The 21,967-nt window shown below is 39.1% G+C and overlaps 1 protein-coding gene across 1 annotated transcript in view; it reads left to right on the top strand.

The window, feature by feature from the left end:
- LOC114480290 (ephrin-B2-like) overlaps positions 1-21,967 on the top strand; it is a 125,244-nt gene that overhangs the window by 59,409 nt on the left and 43,868 nt on the right. Inside the window, exon 2 of the mRNA XM_028474293.1 lies at positions 1,475-1,764. Within this exon, the coding sequence (XP_028330094.1) occupies positions 1,475-1,764 (290 nt within the window). The remainder of the gene's footprint in view (positions 1-1,474; positions 1,765-21,967) is intronic.

The raw sequence follows: 21,967 nt of genomic DNA, 5'->3' as shown, positions 1-21,967 counted from the left end.
TGGAAAAAGTGCCATATTTGTTTTCAACAACACATTGGTTTTTCCAGTATCGCTGGAAAAGAACAATGCAGATGTCAACCAACATTACATTTATTGGCAAATATTGGCCAATAATATCAGTTGGCAAGTAACATCGGCCATCTCTTAATATTTGGCCTTTTGCTTTGGATGATCTGCAAACGATCATTGACTCAGTCAAAATCTATACAAAGAGTTATCGGACGCCGTACTCGTGGAGGTGTGGAGTAGCTATTGGATTTCATGTTGTAATGATACTCTAGATATTGAACACATATTGGAAGTAGTTTTCAGAATGAGTGTGTGTGGTTTTGGTGTGTGTTTCTTTGGGGTTCAGTAATGTACCCCTTAAGGCTGCGTATTATACTTCAAGGAACTATTTCCAGCTTTGGACGACCAAAGTAACACACATCTGTTCCCAAGCAGTAACAACACATGCATGTACTGTTTCTCATAAATGTTTCCCCTGAGGCGAGTGTTTGTTGGGTCAAAAAAAGGCTGAATACTTGAGTTGGTCCTTGGTTTTCTTCATCTGTTGCATTTTACAGTTTTCCTCATTTATTCAAGGTCAAACCTGTGGGTTTTTTTTTTCCTAACCTTGACTTGATCTTGACTCTTGCGATCATCGTCTAGTCTTGCGAGCTGGTCTCATTGACAAGACGCTGAACCCCAACTGGCTCCAGGCGAAGTGACCTACATGTGGTTTGGTTTTATTATATTTTGTAATAAACAGAGTCAAAACTAAAATAATTAGTTATTTGAAAGTTTTTATTTTGAAACAAACACTGAATATCTAAGGGACCTTTAGAGCCACAAAGCAATGTATCCCCAAGGGTGGAAAAAAACTGTTAATTCTGTGTGCATTTAATCAAAGGAAACCAGTTTAAAAATATTTAGAAAATAATTGTGTATTGTTCTTTATTCCTCTTGATAGATGTGCTTTTTTTCAATCCTGTTACTGTCAAATAAATCAAGCGGTTTTGATTAAAATCCCTCCCCCTTGAAAACAGTGCATGCACCATCGCTCTCGCTCCTCCAGGATTCCATTTTTGCATTCATTTGACTACTTAAGAATTTACGGTCTCCAAGGCAACATATTCCAATCACTCAAAAATATCTCTGGATTCCTTCCTTGGGACTCTTTGGAGAAGAGTGCAGACGAATGCTTTTCTCCTAACTGAAATTAAAAATGCACTTCTACTGCAGTTATTGTCCCAATGTGGACCATCAACTGGTAGTTATATTTTCGGACATTTTTCTTGACGTCAGCAAGGGATAGTTTGTGTGGTAGAATTTATTTGTTGCGTTAACGAAAAAGCAGCTCCACCTCAGAAGTACCTCCACCTTGTAAAAGAAAAAAACGAAGTAAACCATAAAAATGGGCCATCTGTTGCTCATTTAGAAGCAAGTGCTAATACTTGGTTCACTAATGATCCCTTTTCTTTTTGCTCTACAGGTTCAGGGATGACAAAGGCTACATCCTGTACCCGCAGATCGGGGACCGGCTGGACCTCATCTGCCCTCCGCTGGACACCATGCGGTCCACGCCGGACTACGAGTTCTACAAGCTCTACCTCGTTGCAACGCGGGAGCAGGCGGACCGCTGCGAGGTGATGGGTCCGCCCAACATCGTCCTCACCTGCGACGAGCCAACCAGAGAGCGCCGCTTCACCATCAAGTTCCAGGAGTTCTCGCCAAACCTGTGGGGCCACGAGTTCAAAAGCATGCACGACTACTACATCATCGGTAAGTCAAAGAGGTTCGAGTTCGAAATGTGAAAGACTGATTGTGTTGAGCTTCATGCTCGTGTGTGTGTGTGTGTGTGTGTGTGTGTGGGGGGATTTGTTATGATTGCATGGATGATTTCTGATTGTGCCTGAATGTGTTTATTTCCATGATGGTGGAGCTGATTGGGTGGGTGTTTCAGAGTAATTAGGTTTAAGGATTCTGGGTGATCCTGTCCACTGGCTGATACTGTACAGGACACACACTGCAAAAAATATGAGCACATGTTGCTAACATCTCAACTTGAAGGGTTTTTTCCCTTCAAGAAAACCATGCGGTAGTGGGGAATTTGGTTTTTTGGTTTGGTGTCCTCTTTTAAGTATATTTTGTATTGTTGTTGGGTTTGCCCATTATGTTGGCTTTGGTGTTGAGTGAGGTATGGCTACATCTACCCAAGGCCTGTTTATTGTTACCTCCATCCTCGCCGTGACCGCAAATGATGCAGCGCAGTTTGTTTTGGTTTACTCAAAATTGATTGTTTGGAGTAGGTTTCATGTAACGGCCTGATGAGGTCATCAAGGCAAAGCCAATCAAAGCCTCCGTATCTTATGGAAAAATCTCCACACAAAGGTTCTGTCTACCTCAACCTATAGGGGTTGATTATGGTTTAAATACAGACCAGAGCTCAAAATGAGCTTGTGTGCATGTATACACACACGCACACACACACACGCACACACTCCCACATGCCCATGAATGTCCAATAGAAACACTTGAGTAGTGAGAGGGTGAAACGAGTAGACAAAGAGCCAGAGAGAGCCCCCGTTTGATTCCCACAGCTCTCCTCCTACGCACCTGCAAGCTTTATTCACTCAGGTGTGCAAATGCTCTTTTTTCGTCCGCTGCTGTAAAAAATATCCCAAAGAACGGTGAAGCCAGCAGGAGAGAGCTGGCTCAGAGGGGGAAAAAAAAAAGACAAAGAGAATGTACGATCTCTGGAAGTCTGTGAAGTCCCTTATGCCTTTTTCTTTTTTTTTTCTTTTTTGTTCTATTTGTTTGGCACTGTCAGGTGCGCTCGTGTTTCTTCTTCTTCTCGCCGTAGTGTTTGTGGAGAGAGAAACGAGGGACTGAGCATATTTCTTCGGCAGTAATATCATACAGACATTTTACTCCGATTAGATGGAAGCAGGTGAGATAGCGAGGTTTGGTGCAGTGTCTTCACTTTGTCTGTGTGTCATTTATACACAGAGGAAGTCTGGCTCGATAATGAGAAGAAATGAGGAAATGGGAACAAATCTCACACAGTGTGACAAATCACCCTCAAACATAACAACAGCAGCAGCAGCAACAACACAGTGGAGAATGGAAACAAAGTATCCTGTAGCTGGAGTTTCACTTAACCATGCTGTTATTCTCTGAGTCCAATTGACCAATTTCAGGGTTCAGTAAAATTTCAGACAAATTATTCTTGGTTTTGGAGCATGAAATAGTTTCTACAGGGCTAAATTACCGTAATGAACATGCTAATGGAAAAGGACTGCTTTAATATGTAGCTAATAGAAAGTAGGGAAAAGGGACTTGAGATAGTACCTTTGTACAAGTAAAAGAAATCAGCATAGAAAGAACATACAGTTGTTGTTACTGAATATCATTTAGGATTAAAGGGCCAGTAATGGTTTGAGGTAGTTAAACATGCACCGCTTCCATTTCTTCATCGAAATTTGTCGACCAAATAACAATTGAAAATGAACTTTTTTTTTGTCAAACTGCATCAAATTTGCCACTTGAACTTTTTACTGCAATTCTGAAATGTAGGGTTTCTCCGATTTACGTTTGCCTCTTTTAAGTACCGTGTTTTCTGGGGTATAGGTCGCTACTTTTTTACATCACCTGTACCCTGGAGGGACCTATCTGTTGATTTTTTTAACGAATCATTATCACCATCTAGGGAATAAAACAGATTGTGGTTTCTAGCTGGTAAAGTAAAGCCGACCACAGTTATGATAGCAGGCTAGCAGTAGCATGATTACAGTAAATAATGACAATAAAAAAACTTACCAATTTGTATTGAATACGGGAAAATTTGCAGGAATATTGCAGGATTTCGGAAAAACCTAGAGTTACTTCAACAATTTCAGGTCATCGTGATATGAGCAGCGTGGGAAAACTGTCAGTCGTGCAAATATTGTGGAGTTTCATTGAATTTGTATATTTGTAGGAACTGAGATATCTACAACTGAAATGTTTGTTGATTTACATAATTATTGTGGTTTTTTTGTTAGATTTACTTTCTCATGTGGGCCGAACTGGATGCTCTGAAGAGCCAGATTTGGCTTCTGGACCTTGAGTTTGACACATGGATTAATTATTGCACTGAGCCCATACAAAGCAGCCTATGACTTGTAGCCCGGAGCGACTTCATTTCATAAAAAAGTGACTTATCCAAAAATAGAAACACTGTTTCTGGGCGACATGGACCAAATCTCATATCTCAATATTTTTTCTCAAAAAAGCGATATACGATATAAACCTCGATATTTTTTTTAACTTAATCAAGTCTTACCAGAAAGACAATTCTGGCTTAAATTTGCTGATGAAAAATGCAACACAAGCACATTTATTAACAAACGGCTGCACAAAACGTGACACTTGAGTCTTTTTGTCCTATAAAGGAAAGTACGTGTGAGTGCTGGTCTAGTACGAACTCAGAAATCCATCTAACTGAGTTTTTTATGCTGTTCTGAGAAGTAGCAAAAGCAGCAACTCTTAAAACAAGTATTTAAATACAAAATAAGCTATAAGAAAAAAAAAAATCCATATAGATATTGGAATTTTCTACATTGCCTAAATAGAAAAGTCAATATATCTTGAATCTCGATATATTGCCTCGGCCTGCACTGAGCACAAAGACTTGTAGCCCGGAGCGACTTATCTATGTAGGTTTCCATGAAAATAGTACATTTTTTGGAAAGAGACTTATATAAAGGTGCGGCTTATAGTACAATATCAATATACCGACATTCTATCCGTACGCAGCGCCCTGCATTAGCCAGTTTAGGTCATGTGACTAAAACTAAACCTAACAGTAACCCTAACCCTAAAAATTGTTGCGATATAGAGTTATAACCTAACCCTAAGTACGTGTACTTTGGTAAACGTACTTTGGTAAACGTACTTTGGTAAACGTACTTTGGTAAACGTACCAGTAGCACCGGGGGTTGTAAGTACTGCAACCGTACGAATAGACACTTTCGTACAGAAAATATAGTATTCATCTTTATGAAGCTCAAATATTGTCTCATGGTGTAGAAAGCCTTTTCGTAGGCAAAGCAGTATTGATCTTCATGTTCTTCACAATCTGGTGTCCAAAAATAGAAATACCGTCTCAATACCCCGACTCAGTCCAGTCCAATCGATTGACGACTCCAGTCAGGATCAATGACGGGTCGCAAACTTACTGCCGTAGACGCACTTCTCTCCGGGAAGAGAGCTGCTGATAGCTTATTGATATCATCCCATGATCGCTTGTGAGTGCATTCATTAAGAATAATCTCTCAACAGAGCGAGTGTGTCCTTAATGAGGCACGGAGACATCTTAATAACGGCTAATCCTGCCACTGATGTGATGTGAAGCTTGACAGCTGTCCTGTGTGTGTTGAGGCGTCCCCGTGGGGGTGAAAGCTGAGAACGCACTGTGGACTATACCTGTATAGGAACAGAGCGTGTGTGTAAAGGTGCCAATCAATGCAAAGACCCAAAGGGAAATGATGTTGTAATTAACCTATAGCATGGTGGGATTTCATTTGCTCTTTACAGTTGAGGTTAATTTAAGATAAACCTTTTATAGATTACTTTCCAGTTAAAGTCTACTGGGGCGATCAGTTAGCTTTAGCGCTAGCAAGCACCCAGGTGAAACAAACAGGGTTTACATTGTGATTGATTGTCACCTCCATGTGTGTCAAGTCTCTTGTTCGCTGAAAAGAAAACTGGTTTCGTTTTATTTCTTTTTTGCTTGTGCAGTACTAATGTATCACAGATGCTACTGTTAAGTAATCAGATTACTCCAATCCTATTAAATGTAATTTCTTACTTCCGCATCCCGGCGAGAGGGAAGAGAGTGGAAAAATTGATTTGTTATACTTAATGATTGATGTTTTCATTCATAACGCCGGGTCAGAGTTTATGTAAACCTGATTCTGTTAAACGCACACACACACACACATGCACGCACGCACACACACACACACCTCCCTGCTCGTCCACCTATACTTTCTCCACGTCTTGCACTCCATTTGAATCCCACCACACACAAAACAGCAGGCCTAACTTTTACGACAAGCCTTTAGCTCAGTGTTTTTCAACCTTGGAGTCGGGACCCCATGTGCGGTCGCCTGGAGTTTAAATGGGGTCGTGTTGTGGATTTTTGCCGTGGGGTAGTTGAATTTTTTTGTTTATAATTTTTTTTTAATCTATGTCAAATTTCAATGACCTCAAGCACTTCGAATTGTATTTTATATACGAAAAGCACTCTATGAATAAAGTTTCATTTGATTTAAAATGTCTCGTAATTAATAATAAAAATAGAAAATAGTGATTAAAAATGTATTTTTGACATTTTTTAATTATTGTTCAGAAAAACAACTGTATTCTATAGTTTTGCTTTGTCAAATATAAGTCTAGTTATTAATAATAATAATCATAATCATAATAATTTGAAAAGCACTCGGAGAGCACAGACCTCCGCCAAGCAGCTCATTTCCACCCATATTGTGATTTCCACCCTATGTTGTAGTCCTACATTGATTTTATATACACTATTGAATTCATTGATTATCAAAACATACCTTTAGCATTTGAAAGATCAATGATATTATTAATTGTCAAACCGTGTCACTAATCATGCTGTGTGAGAACCAGTTACTGTATATTTCTGTTCTTCTTTTTCTAATTGGATCACGGATGACATCATCAGTGAAGCGTGTTCTGAGAGTTGAACCTATGACATCATCAACAAGAAGTTCCACAGTGTGGATGGGAAAAGGAATGGGATATATGTCTGTATATTTTATTTTGGTAGCCAGAACATCACCAAAATTGTATCACCTGTTCCTTGTCCCATTTTTTCAATTTTCCTGATAATTTCATCTAAATTTGTTTACAACTTTTCAAGTTATCTTGGTAACTGGCATAACCTCACCGCTCAAGGTAATAATAATTGTAATAATAGTAATAATAGTAAAATGCGGTATAAAAATATATACCTATATATATATATACAGTATAACAAACTTGATCAAAAACTATAGTTTAAGAAAAAAAAAATGTATTTAGGGTCGCCAGAATCCTCGATATCAAAATGGGGTCACGATTTAAAAAAGGTTGGTAACCACTGCTTGAGCTGGTTTTAATATAATATGTATACAAGTGGAGCACGTGTGCTGTCGTTATGTGGTTGTAATCAAGTGACAAACTGATGATCCTGATCAATCGCGTAACACGAGTGTTAGCATTGTTAGCATTGGGATAACAACCTAGCATCTTTTCTCATCTGTTCCAGTCACAATCAGGCTGGATTCGACTTCCTGTAACCACAGGACTTTGAATAATCCACAGTTTATCCTCACTACACATACTATACAGAGGATAATGTTTGTACTGTGAGTATCCGGATGTTTTTGTAAGATAACCCGTGCAGCTCTGCAGGGAGTCCTGCTTTTAGTTTAGATGTAGTTCTTCACATTGTTGCGTAAGGTATGATTAAAGTCCATTTACAGAGGAGAATGAGGAGCTATTCACTGCTGTAAAGTCATTAGATTTGACTTAAAGTTTTTCAGGAGCCATGTTTTAGTGATTGTGCTTTCACGTTCTCATTCTGCTCATTTAAAACTAAGTCAATCTTCTTTTTCTTGTTTGGCTCTAAGAAATATAAGTGTTTTTCCTTCTGATATTAGGAATTATTGTTGCATTATTAGAGTCGTTGTAAAATTGTTGAATTAAAAAAAAGAAAGTATGAACTCGTGAAATATTAACTTCATTCATTTTTATAAGTGTGTTCATTTTAAGGCCACTGTTTTGTAATTTCATTTCATTTAATTTGATTTATTCCAAATAAAGGCTTAGAGGTTCTAGGAACAAAATTTAGAACATTTTAATCTTAAACTGTTAAAACGAGAGATGATTGCACATTTTGCTAATATACTGTAGGGATACACTGACAACAACTGACTCTTTTTTTTTATTTTATCATGTTTTTAAATTATTTTTATTAAATTACTTCTGTGTTTTTAACTTTTTTCAATCACATAAGCACATTTCTGTGTCTGATCTCCAATTGAATTTGTCAGAAAGATGCTCTATGATTGATTGACTGTGTCTGGATTACATTTTCAAATTGTGTAATTTTATTGTTTGGTTAATGCGACAAACTCCACACGTCCTGTTTATTAAATATGATCACGCTGGTATTTGTGAATACAATTATTCAAGTCAAAAAACGTGAGATTCAAACATTATATGCCAGGAAACGATGGAGGAAGGAAACCACTGAGTATTTCGAACGTGTCTGAGGATTAGAGGTTAAAACTAGGAGTCAAGAGAGGAGGCGCGGATGAAATGGAAAGCAAGGTGACGCGGAAACACGCTGGTGTGTGGTTGATGTGAATGGGATGTGAGACGTGGCTGCGGTGTCTCGTCTGCTGGGTGACAGTGAAACAACGCGGTCACTTCCAATCACCTCTGCTGCCATCGACAAAACAGGACACACACACACACACACACACACACACACACACACACACACACGAGATGCCCATTCTAACATATGCACACTCACATTGCCATCCACTTGGGTTTTGCCTTGAATTTATGCGCTCGCACACTGGTGGACAAAATAGGCCCACAGTTATACACAGAAGTGTCTTAAAATAACTCACACGTACATACATACATTAGGCCTGGGCAATATATCGAGATTCAAGATACAGTATCTTAAGATTTCTATTTTGGTGATACAATATCGCCTATATTGAAAAATATTTTTGTGTAAAAATACTTGTTTTAGGAGAGAATGCTTTCATTACTTCCCAGACCTTCCCCCAAAACAAGCCACACTACAGAACTCACTCACACATGCTGTCCCTTATAGCTGTTGTTGCCAACATTTTTTTTGGATCGTCAGCCCATTTCAATATTTTAGTGCACAAAGTGGCAAAATGCACAAACTCAGACATTTTTGTAACGCATTTTATTTGAACTATATTTAAGAAAGTGAAAGTATAGAATAGTTGTTTAAGATTGTGTTTTTTCTTTAAATTTCAAAAAAATTATAATATATTTTTAATCAGTCTGGGCTTTTTTTTTTTTCCATTTATCAATTAGTAGACATTACAGGCGACCCATTTTAAATTCCAGGCAACCCCAAGGTTGAAAAACACTGCTTTAGAGGATAAAAAGCCAAAAGTAGTACATATTGTGCAGCTTTTTGTTAATAAATGTGCCTGTGTGGCATTTTGCATCAACACATTTAACCCAGAATTATTTTTCTGGTCAGACTTTATTGAGTTCAGGAAATATTGAGATTTATATCGTATATTGCCATTTTGAGAAAAGATATTGAGGTATGAGTTGTGGTTCATATTGCCCAGCCCTAAAATACGCGGAGTTTGCGAGGGGTCAGGGGGAGCATTGCCTCCCCTGGTGGTCAAAAGTTTTCATTACAGTTTTCCCAAATTCATTCGAAAAATGTTTTTTATTTTTAAATAAAATTGTTTTCTACTGCTTTGATTCTAACATACTGTATACAGTATACTGTTAGTTTCATGTCACAGATGTTAGTTGTACCTGAAATGGTCCCAAACTTTTGAGACTTTAGGTTGGTTCTTCTACTGTTGCGTATTTCGCCTTCACAACGTAAATGGTGAAGTGACACTGCACCCAGCAGTTCATGTATGGTACTGCAGCAACATTAAACGATTTTTGTAGCCAACATTATCAGTTATTTTATTAATCATTTTTACATTATTATTGTACAGTATATGTTACACACATTATGGTTTTGTGCGAATCTTGAGACGATCTATATATTTAATCCTATTTTTTCTTTTGCCACCCCCCCCCTCGGCAAGAATCTCAAACTCCACCTATGACTACACACCAACCGACGCTGCAACGTATGGTGGTGAGCAGGTCAGTTGTTGTGGGACTGCAGTGTTGTTGCATACTGGGACAGATGGTCGTTTGTATACTGGCAGGTATGTGTGCAGATACAGGTAGAAAAGTCAGTGTACAGCCATGTGTGTGTGTGACTGCGGATAGATGTGAAGGTATTCTTCAGTGTTTGACTCCCAGTGGTATGTTTGCGGTACGGTGAGGGAGGGGCCGGGTGGTGGGGGCCCCAGGGGGCTTTGCTTAACAGTGAGTCTGCGGCTCGCAGTCACACAATGGCAGAGACAAACAACCCCCGCCCCGCTAATATGAATAATAGAAGAGCTGACTGAAATGAAAAATGTTTATGTGTGTTTGAGTTTTAGTTTGTAAGTTTTTTTTGCAGGAGAACCGCAGTGCGTGCACTTTATTTGCTGTGTGGACGTTGACTCAGTGCGTGGTTTTCTCACTTCTAAAGTGAATGTACTTCCTGTAACACTCGGGTGCTCCAATGTGAGGGGTTTTGGTTCTCGTCCCCTGTGCGCGGAGCGAGGGCGGCCTGTTTGTGTGTGGTCTGATAGTCGGACAGCACAGAGGAGGTGTGGTGGGCGCAGACGGCAATGCCAGAGTGTTCAATAATGCACAAGTACTCACTGGTTTATTCATCAGGGTTAAGTTGAAATAAATGACACACCGTCCAGATTGGGGGGGGGGGGGGGGGGGGGTTAAGATGAAGAGGAGAGGAGAGGAAAGATGGAGGATGATGCTGCAGTGGGAGGAGCGAGAGTGGAATTAAAATCAGCTGGGTGGAAGAGGTGGGGAACCCAGGGACACTGGGAGATCTTTACCTGATGAATATTTGATTGGATTTAAAGCCTCTGATTTGAGCCTCCCGCCAGGCACTGAGATGAGCACAGACACAGGAGAGGGAAAAGGAAAGCTGTGGAGGGGGGGGAGGAGGATGAGAGGGATGAAGGAGGGTGAAACAAGATGACCGCAGTGACAAGGATGAGGCTTGTTTTTTACTCTGATATCCTTAATGAAAGACAGACACATGCACTGCGGACTGTTTTTATTTATTGCTGGTATCTAAAAAAAAAAACCTGTGTTAGTATAATTAGCACTTCTTCATCAAACTAAACAAATAAAAAGAAAACGTGTTTTATTAGAAAAAGAAATGAACCAATAGAAGATTTAATTTGATCATAGGGGTGCACCAACCTTTAAAAAGCCTGACCTGCCGATTCCGATATTGGCCAAAACCTATTTTTATTTATTTTTTTAAAATTTTTTTTACAACTGTCAGCATAGACCTTAGAATTAGGGCTGAACAATTTTGGAAAATAATCTAATTGCAGTTTTTTTTTCTTCAATATTGCCATTGCGATTTGACATGCAATTATTTCTTCAAGGGCCTCTTGTCATGTATTTAATAAATTTAATAAATAATGTCAGATTTATAAAATATACATTTTAAAGCACAAAATACAACAATAAAGCAAACAAATCTGTGGTTTTACCTCTTCAACATATAGAATGATTGCACATCTTGTAGTGTAGACCTTTGACAGCATGTGCAGACAAGGAGAAAAATTTTGAAAAAAAATGGCAGCCTTTGCGATTAGAAAATTGCGTTTTATTAATAGTTCGGCCTTACTTTGAATGTTACAATTTTATTTTATTGAAAAACATTGAATAATACCCATGAAACAATACAAACGTGTTGTTTTAACTGCACGTGAGGCAGTTATCTGAAATATAAATGAACGTTTAGATAGATAGATAGATAGATTTCCTTTATTGTCATTTAACATAACATCAGGGATGCATTTGAATGAAATTATGTTGCATTAGCCACAACAAAAACATGAGTAAAAAGAATAAAAAGGATAAAAAACCAGGTCAGGTCAGAGAGGGATTCAGTATAAACATATAAATATATATAGAACATTGCTCTCCAAAATACTAAATTATGTCAGTTCCGTTAGTCTTTCATTTTTCACATTTAAAAACATGTGTGCAACAGCTTACACTGCAGACCTGCTTTGAGCTCTTTGCCAAAAAATAAAGTGCCCAGCAGTATTTTGGTTTAACAAATAAAGAAAATCTCAAGGTTTGAGCTAGATGATAGTGATAATAATAATTTACAGTACAAACTAACAAAACTGCATAAACCACCAATAACACGTCCTGAGTTTTAAGTTTCCTTGTGGTGCAAAAAGATAAAATGGCTGACTTTAAAATCTTTGCTAAGATCGGCCGAATAGATCGGTTTCATGTGCAAGTATCGGCAGATCGATCAGTGCATCCTTAAAATAAATACATTTTCTGAACTTTAGATTTAAAAAGCCTATAACTTCTTTCTTTCTTTCTTTCTGAAACTTTTAGAATTTGGAACTTTTTAAGTCACTTTTGTACCGGTCAAGTATCTGGTGGGTGCGTGGTGTTAACGCAATAGGGCTGCGTGCGCGCACACATCAAGCCCGTCTGCGACGTGCTCAATCAAGCGCAGGCGTGATGACCAATAAGAAATAAGAGCGATACTGTACTTGGTCCACGATACAGGTTCTAAAAGATCTGAATAAGTTAGAAATTGACCTACAAATACATAATTGAGTTAGACACTTTTGAAGTTAACAACTACTGTTTTTTTGTGATATGTTGATGTGTTTGTTAATCAGAAGGAGTCCAACCGTGTTCCCTTATATCAGCTTGTGTGCTTTAAACTTTTGGCAGCCCCAACTTGAAATCACTTTTGGTCAATTTGACCTATCTTCTAAATCATTTTTGAAATCCCCATGGTAAACCTCACATATATCATAAAGTTTCTAGGCATTCTAGCGAACAACACCTGCGTTGGGCTCATTTTTCACTTTGCTGTATGTTTGACGGGGTTGAAATAGGACGACATGGTCTTAGTCTGCCATTTAAATCTGTAGGTACTTCAGATACAGACTGATATAAGGGCCTCACTGGTGTCTGCGCTATCTAAATTGTAGGTTTTATGGTGTTGGTGAACTCTTGACGACCTCTTTATCTGCTTCATGTCTGCATAACAAATGAAATATAGACACCTGCACTCCAAAGTGTTTCCATTCCGACCACCCGCAATAAAACTCAGCTCCATTTTTCTACTTTGGACTATGTTTATGCTTGCACATGTGTTGTGGTCCTCGGGGGGCCAGGCCCCTAAATGCTAGCTCGAGGTGGACCTGAGACGCCCTTCTTTCTAGCCACTGCATCCCATTTTTCACACGCCACTGAACACGTCGTATTCGTACGGCGAACAGCCTCAGTTAAACTCTCATGTGTGAGAATAGCCTCAAATAAAGCACGAGTGTGTAAAATGGAGTAGAATGGGGTCAGCAGGGGTTTTTGTGCAACAGATCTAAATTATTTCCCCTTGAGAGATCAAGTTGATCTGCATCACTGTAGAGAGAAGAAAGTGGACACTTGAAAAGAAAAGATATCTCTGTTAGGTAGAGTAGAGGTTTACCCAAGTGTTTTAAACGCTTCTGTCTGATGTTTCGACATTGTGTGCATGAAGTTCCAACTTAAATACAGCATTTAAAACATTGAATGAATCTGTTAACTTGGTTGACTAAAATATTCCGTCACAGTTTTCGATGGCTACATTTTTAAAAAATGACAACAAATGAGATTATAGCTGTGTTTCCATTACAGATTTTCGCAAAATAAAAGCAGTATTTCTAAATGTCGACAAAGTATAATTGCGCTTTGAACGTGTTTCCATTGAATGTTGTTTTAGGTAGAACCCTCGTAACTCACGTGAAATCTCATCTTGCGAGAGGAAGACGAACACTCCAAACCTAATTATAACACTTTGTATTCCTTTGTTGTTTCACGTCTAATGTGGCAATAATTTTCAAGTATAATGCTAAGAAATGTCTCAGTCTCCTCTTCTGTCTACACGTACCGCGCCATGTTTTCTCGGAGAGAGGTAGCCATGTGACGTGTATTTGCGGAAAACAATTTCAATTCCTCCTCTTGCGACATTTGAGTGTTTTTTTTTTAATTCAGGTGTTTCCATGACCAGTTTTTATTGCACAATCATTTCCAAGTGTAATAGAAACACAGCTCATGACTCAGTTAGGGTGATCGTGGTTGTTTTCTGATTGAGAGGTTGGGGGTTCGATGTGTCGAAGTGTTTTTCGGCAAGACCCTGAACCCTAAGTTGCTCCCGATGCTTAACTTGCGCCTTTGCTTGTCCGCTCTGTCCCATTGGTGTGTGAATGTGAGTGAATGGGTGAATACGCTAAGAGTCTAAGTTCATTTACTATAAAAAATGTCGTGACGTTTTTGTCAACTAATAAAAACAAAACTATAATTTCATCATTTTGGATGAAATCCAATCAAAACTCATGTGATCATACGCATTGATCTGTGTGTATTTACAAACATTATTATCATCTCATATCTGGTCAATCAATGCTAATTGATCCATAAAGGTTTTAAATCTTAGTCGACTATATCTACAACCAGGATTGGGGTCAATTACATTTTTCAATGGCAATTACGTCTTCAACTATCCATATTTTAGATCTACATTTTTAGAACTGCGTTTCTACTGTAGCAGGCTATTCAATGTGATTATATTTAGTCAATAATGCCACATAGAGTAGCTTGATCTGAATTATAGTATTGTCATCGCACTAGAACATTATCAACTACTGTGCTATCAACAATTCACTTACCTGATAAGAAATGGGCCCAACGAATTTGGATGTTGTTCAGATTTTTGCCTCGTAGATTCTGGTTTAGCATCGCTAAACACAAGCGGCTGATAACTTTTGATATTGTTCTCCCTGTTTTGTTATAAAATCTATAGTCTTACCGATTGGTGCAGCCAAAAACAGAATAATGTAACCGTTACTGATCACCGTAGTGAAATTCTTCTCTGCATGTTTACCCATTCTCTCCGGGGGGGTAGCGGTGGGCTGCAAACTGCAGGCGCCCGGCGCACAGTGTTGGCCCAGGTGAGTCTTCGACCGTCGACCTTTCAGTTACAAGCCCGCTGTCCTTAACCACTAGGCCACTACTCCCCAAGAGATTAGTATATTAGCTGGGTTTCGAACTCGGGTCTCCAGTACGGAAGGCAAGAAATCTACCATTAAGCTAGCATGACAACACGGCAATAATTCACCATTTCCTTTCATTCGATGTTGGGGATTTGCTCGATGCGTGCATTTTGTTTACCTGCTGAGTACCTTCAATATGGCGACTTTCAGTTTGATGACGCCGCGATGATGCGCCGTGAAAACCCACTATTGATATTCGAGATAGCAGGAGGTGACGCTCAGAAAGAAGACGGGGCATTAGGACTCGTACATACACAGATGAGAGAGAAAGAATGAGGGTCGTGACAAGAAGATAAAAAAAAGTTTTCCCCGGGGTGACAGATCGCCTGGACGATTTAGGTCAGCAATCAAAGTTGCGCTGCCGTCCCTGAGATTAGTTGTTAGTGCATGCCTTGTGGGGTTTGGAGCTACTTGTGCGCCCTTGTTTGTGTGCGTCTTTATGATAGTGTGAGAGAGCAGTTTTGATAAAAGACGTCCAGGGTTTATTGGAGAAAGAGTGTGAATATGTCTCTCCTGGTAAAAGGTCAGACAGGAAGAATCCCTCCCTAATTGGATTTGGCCTGGTTAACATTGTATGATTCATTTAACCTTCATACACTATAGGTCTCCCACATGCACAACATCTGACACACACTGATGCACAAACCTTTCCCTCGCCTTGTGTTGCAGCTTGACAAACAAAGGCATCATTGTGCCGCCGCCTTCTGCCGAGGGACTTTGTGCTGGAGGATGTGTCACCCCTGCAATCAAGAACAGGGAGGAGGTTAAAACGAGCGCACCTCTCCTGATGACCTTTGCCATTGCTAGAACGTATTACCCCCCTAATATAGCCTTGATTTAGTGCTCAGGTTCACGCAAACATGACCCCTGATCAACATAATGAACATGTTCACACAGACAGATGTGTGGCCCCACAGGCAGACTCGCAGACATGATGCGTGTGTGTGTGTGTGTTTACTGACACACACACACACACACTGATGAACTTTGTGCTCGAACCTTTCCAGATAACCCTTCTGGTCTTTTTTCTCCCTTTTCATTTTGTAAATGGTTCACCACTTGCGTGATTTAGAGGGTCAGATAAACCTGCCTCAAGGAGGGGTGTAGTTGGTCTTCACGTTGGAAGGTGTGTGTGTTTAACCCTCCTGTTGGATTGAGCAGTGTTAGTTTTGACAGCAAATTAACATTGACAGCAGTTTTAGTCGTAGGTTTTAGACCAAACGCTCAACTTAGTTTTAGCCAAAATACAGTCATCAGGACTGTTTCAGTTATAGTCTAGTTTTAGTTACTAAGCGACCATCTATCTGTAGCTGCGTTTCCATTATCCTTGGAAATGCGCAAAGTCTAAATAGCGCAATAAAAAATGGTAATGGAAGAAAAACGCTCAAATATCACTAAAAAGTTTTTACACTTTCATGAGGAGGTTTTTCAGATGTTTCGATATTATTAATGTATCGCAAAAGCGCAATGGAAACACTACGTAACGTGACGTACCTGGTCACATGACCACCTAACTGAGTCATGAGCTGTGTTTCTATTACACTTGGAAATGCGCAAAATCTAAACAGCGCAATAAAAACTGGTAATGGAAACACCTCAATGTCGCAATAGGAGGAATTTGAGACGTTTCGGTATTGAAATGTGTCGCAAAAGCAACGTTCAATGGAAACGCCTTCAAAGTGCAATTATACTTTGTCGACATTTAGAAATATTGCTTTTATTTTGCAAAAATTTGTAATGGAAGCACAGCTTGTGACAGATTATATAAAGCATAGTCATTCAGCATTAACATTGATCAGTATGATATGGGATGGTAATAATGATTGTAAATACATGGTGAATACACACTGATCAATGAGTAAGACCACATGACCACTTGAGTTCTGATTGGATTTCGTCCCTTGTGATGAAATTATAGTTTAGTTTTTAATAGGTGAAAACATTTGAATATATATTGATAATGTGCTTTTTTATTTTAGTCATAGTCTCCTTGATGTCACTTTAAAACATTTATTTGACCAAAACTATGATGAAAATCAACACAGATAATGAATGTCTGAAAATCCAGGTTTTTTTTTTTTTTTTTTACTTAGTTTTTATCAATTTTAGCCACCACTGTACAGTAAAAAAATTGTAGAGTTCCCGTACGACGGATCTGAATAAGCATAATGCTTTTTTCTGTCGCCCTTTCCGGCATGCAAAAGGACAAAAAAAACAAAAAAACAAAAAAAAAAAAAAACAATGATGTGATTTTGCTCTGAATGTCAAAATGAATTTCTGTGATTGCAACCATGTCGGAAATGAACTGAATAAATAAATGAAATAAATAAATAACCATTTATGAATCTGTGAACACACAAAAACAAAGAAGCGACATAATATAGGAATGCGTAAAACAAAACAACCACACCAGCCAGGCCAGCACCCAAGAGTGTAAACCAGAAAATATAACAAAATAATAAAATGTTAGAAATAGACAATGTTATTGTTAGTCTTTAAGACACATTCAATGACATGATACATACTGTGTCTACCGTATTGATAACATATAAACTCCCTATAGAATCATGTATAAAGATACTAGGGATGTCCTGAAGCAACTTTTTCACTTCCGATACGATGCCGATATTGCAGCCTTGAGTATTGAGTATATAACGATGTCGATCCGATACGTTATCAGCACAAATCATACACACTTTTATGACTTATTTTGTAGTGTGGAATGTTAAAAAAAGGCTTGATCAAGTGATGTCACTCAAACAGAGAACAATAGTCAGCAACAGTAGGTATGAGAAAAACTGACCCATTTATTATTAACCAATTGGTTACATACATTTTAACCTTCAACACAATATCTACAGTATTCTACAATTGAATAAATATAAATAGAAAATAAATTATAAGACCCTGAAAAATAACCTAAATAAATCAAATAAAAACAAATTATACATTTAAAGTGCAAACAATTGACAGTCAATTTTTACTATCAGTGTATGGTGGGAACTACTGAGAGCGTGGACAAAAAAACAAAAACTTATCCGAGCGCTTATGTCGGAGATTTTAGATGCAGTCTGATAAGATTCGATATTTGTTTTCTGGCTGATATCGGACCGATATCAATATCGGATTGGGACACCCCTAAACGATACAATGGTAAACAAAAATCCTAAGTGCCAATGACAAAAAAATAAAAACTGTAGAAACTAAAGGAGGTACATTGTAGATCTTCCATCCAAAACTCAGATATAAGGTGCAGTTTCAACTCTGAAAATATTCATGAAATTAAATCATAAAGAAAGTGACATACGGGGTCTTTATTTTGCTATCCCCAAATGCACAAAAAGATGACGCATTGCTAGTTGGACGTTGTCGCTAATGACTAAAAACAGCCATTGTGTTTGAACTGTAAATCTGATTAGGTCGGTTGGCTCTCAATTGTTTGATGACTGTGCGGAAGAATAGAAAAAGGATGTTTGGAGTGGATGGAAGTTGGTCAATGGAAAGAAAAAAAAAAAATGCAGAAGCTTGGCGCCGCTCATCAACATCGCATCAGCGAGCCTTACTGAACTGTAATGCTTTGTGAGTTTCCCACAAAACAAACAAAGAAGTCCATATTGTCTGTTAAAAGGAATAGAAGCCGGTATTTTGAATTGATTGGCAGATTTAAGATCAAGTTTTTGGACACCATGCTTTTTTAAAGCTTTAACTTTCTTGTGAAGTGTTTGAGTAAGAGAAAATACAAAGATTTTCAATTCTCAACAGTTACTGTTGGTGACCTGTGCAATAACCTATGATAGTTTCACATGGTTGCAGCTTCTCTCTATGTTCAGCTAAACCTAACCCTAACCTAACCTCTGCTAAAGTTCTGCTAACCTAAGCTAATCCTGCCCTGACATTCGCTCTGTAAGCAATGCGCGGACACGAGTTTGATATTCATCTCCTCTGCTAACCCAGAAAGAAAAACCTATTACCGTGCTTTGCAAAAATATTGAATCACTCCATGAAGAAGGGGAAAAAACACACAGAGCAGCCATTAACGTTTTATCGGAAAACACTGTGTCTATAAGTAACGGCCATGGTCTTTGGCATGTGTGAAGCAGATTATGGTGTTCTTGGAAGCGTGATTGGACCCAGCAGCTGTTCAGCTGAAAAAGATGGAGAGGAAGAGGGAGTAAATTATAGGGAAAACAGACAAGCTGAAATCATTTAAGCATACAGAGGAAAGCAGAGGAAGGGTCGTCGGCAGATGATGCCGATGATGAATCGAGGGATTTTTTGCGTGTGTTTTCGGAGAAGACGGATGAAGAAGAAGTGAGTGTTGACACCGAGGGCCCACGTCTCAAAGACACAAGGACAAACAATGGCTGCAAATCCTTTTAAACTAGCGTTTAAGCAGCTCTAATTACCACAAAAAAACATCCACAAAAGAACATCATTATCAAGCTCTGCTCGTGCGTGTGAGTAATTTACGTGTCTGCCACATCCACTGCTTATTTATTGAAAAAAGATTCATTAGCGGACTGGATGTTTACTTGGTCTTGACCAATCATTGCTCCAGTGAGATATTTTCAGGACTTTTTCGCTAATTATACGAGGCATTTTACACAATGTGCGCAATAACCGCGCATTCCATTTTCTAAAGTGTTTCTTCCTCTTTATCGAATGCATTATGTACATTGAGGTCAACTGAAACATTTGGTGCGTGGTGTTCTCTCTGCACAATCGTTACTGTTTCCAAGCCAAAAGTAAAAAGCCAGGAAGTGGAACTAATGGTCTGGATGATGTCATCGTCCATGTATGAGGAGTTGATGGTCAGACTGGCTACAAATCAGTCGTCTTCAATGTCAGGCTGTGGGAGCTGAGTAAGTGATACAGCGGAGCGTTTCAGATGGAGACGACTTCAAGTAGTCCCTGTAGTTCTGGTATTAATCCTCTCTGTTCCCTCTGGGGGGGCTTATCGCTCATATTAGTCCCACACATCTGCTGCTGCAGTATGTGCTGATTATATATTGATGAGTGAATATGGTGGTGGGTGGAGGACTTGGATAATTGAATACCCGCGTCAAGGAGGAGTACATTTGGTCTCGTTTCTCCTCTTCACACAGTCTTAAGTGTTTGAGGGAAGGTGGAGCTATAGTTTTCCCACTTGTGTGTGTGTGTGTGTTCATGTGCGTCTATGCATACGTGTTTGTGTGTAAACCCCCTTTTGATCACCACCCTGATCCAGGCCCCCTCACTAAGGCTCCAGCCCCACTAACCACTGGTTTAATATATGCAATTAAGAAGCTAATTAGAGTAATTAATTCAGCCAGGGCCAAGGCCCAGCCTGGCCCTATTCACCGCTTTGGAACTGCCATAATCCCCCCATCCACGCACACACCGCTATGCCCTCATTATGAGCAAGGTCTTTGTTGGCCGTGTGTGTGCGCTGCCAGAGAAGTCGGGAGATGAAGAAAAGGGTGTGAATAAAGACAGCAAAAAGTAAGGCAGTCAGTTGGGTATAATGAGTGAAAACAGTGAACTAATTCATCGGCACCTCCAGCCTCGCTCTGTTGCTCTCTTGGTGGTGCTGCGAAAGAAGAAGGCCTTGTTGTGGCAAAATAAGCCGCCTTACCTCGTCTGTAGGAACAGGGTCGCTGTCACTGCCTGTAAAAGTCAGCCCCCTCTGAGGAAAAGCATGCTTTAAGGGAGAATGGATGTCTGTTTTATTAGTTTAACCTTTGTTTATCCTGGTTTGTCCCTTTTTGAAGATTTAACAGCTACTTTTACAGTTCCTTGACCTTGCCAAGAAAGCACTATTACATTCCTACAGGTCCTTTCACATTATTTAAAGCCTCAATTAAGTGTAAAGAACCATTTTTTTTTTCATTCTGAAGTATAACAAGGTAAACAGGGTGGTGTGTTAGTTTTTGGTGATTCATATGCACGCCATAAACATTTATAGCTTGTGTTTGGCTAAGATCTTAGTGTTCCGAAAGACGAGACCTAAGTAATTTCAGGTTTGTTATTTTTGGAGTGTGATTAGGAAATGTGTGATGAATTTAAGATTAGAGGAGTGGGACAGATTTATAGCACTTGGAGCTCTCGCCTTTAAACGGATTGCTGATAAAGTAATCAAAGACGTTTTGGCGGCTGCGCTCGGGGAAAATAAATAGTTGCTCAGCCCTCAAATATGAGTCACGGTGAAAAATTTGACATGTTCTATAATGGGAATAAGAACTAATTGTATATTTTGGAGTATTGATTGAAATGTTTGCTAGCGTTTTATATCACTAAGTACTCATTTGGAGTACTTGGTGATCTGGTTCAGCTAAAGGCCTCAATGGAAGGTGTGCCCTGATTGTGTCATAACGACATCTCACTTGCAGTACATCACCGTCAAGCTCCCGGTATGTGAATTTTTATCAGTCTGTTTGTGTAGAAGACTTCCCATCTGCCACCCTTGGCTTGGATGGTATGGTAGATTTTCTTATTTTAAAACAGATCTTGGTTTCAGTATTAATGGAGGCACCGGTAAGTGGTTTCAGACACGATAGGAACAAGATCTGTTTGTGTTTGTGCCTTGTTTGAAAAGTTTGAGGGGTCCTTTTGACCCTGCGAATAGTAATATAAATATGTGGGTCAAAATGAACCCAAATACATTGTGAATGGAGTTAAAAGTCAGCTTTGAATTGAGAAAGATCAAAGCGGTTTTTTTGGTACTTGCACAAGTGAGCAAGGTAGGTTTAATAATAGTTCCTTCTTAAAACGTTTTAGTTTTTAGGCATTTCTCAACCGTTTATTCTTCACTTTGCAAAAATATGGTTGGACTAGACTTTAGTGGTACACACAACACCATCATGTCTTGCTAGCTTGAAGATAGATGTTTCAGTTACCTATGTAAGCTACCTTAAGTGTTGCCAACTTATCAAGTTTGTTTGTTGCTATATTTGTGCGACTTTTCACACCCCTGTTTTGTGAAAAAGCGACTAGCGACGAATCTA

This window comes from Gouania willdenowi, chromosome 18 (assembly GCF_900634775.1).
Source record: "Gouania willdenowi chromosome 18, fGouWil2.1, whole genome shotgun sequence".
In the NCBI taxonomy this organism is placed as follows: Eukaryota; Metazoa; Chordata; class Actinopteri; order Blenniiformes; family Gobiesocidae; genus Gouania; species Gouania willdenowi.
This window is presented reverse-complemented; position numbering and strand designations above follow the sequence as displayed.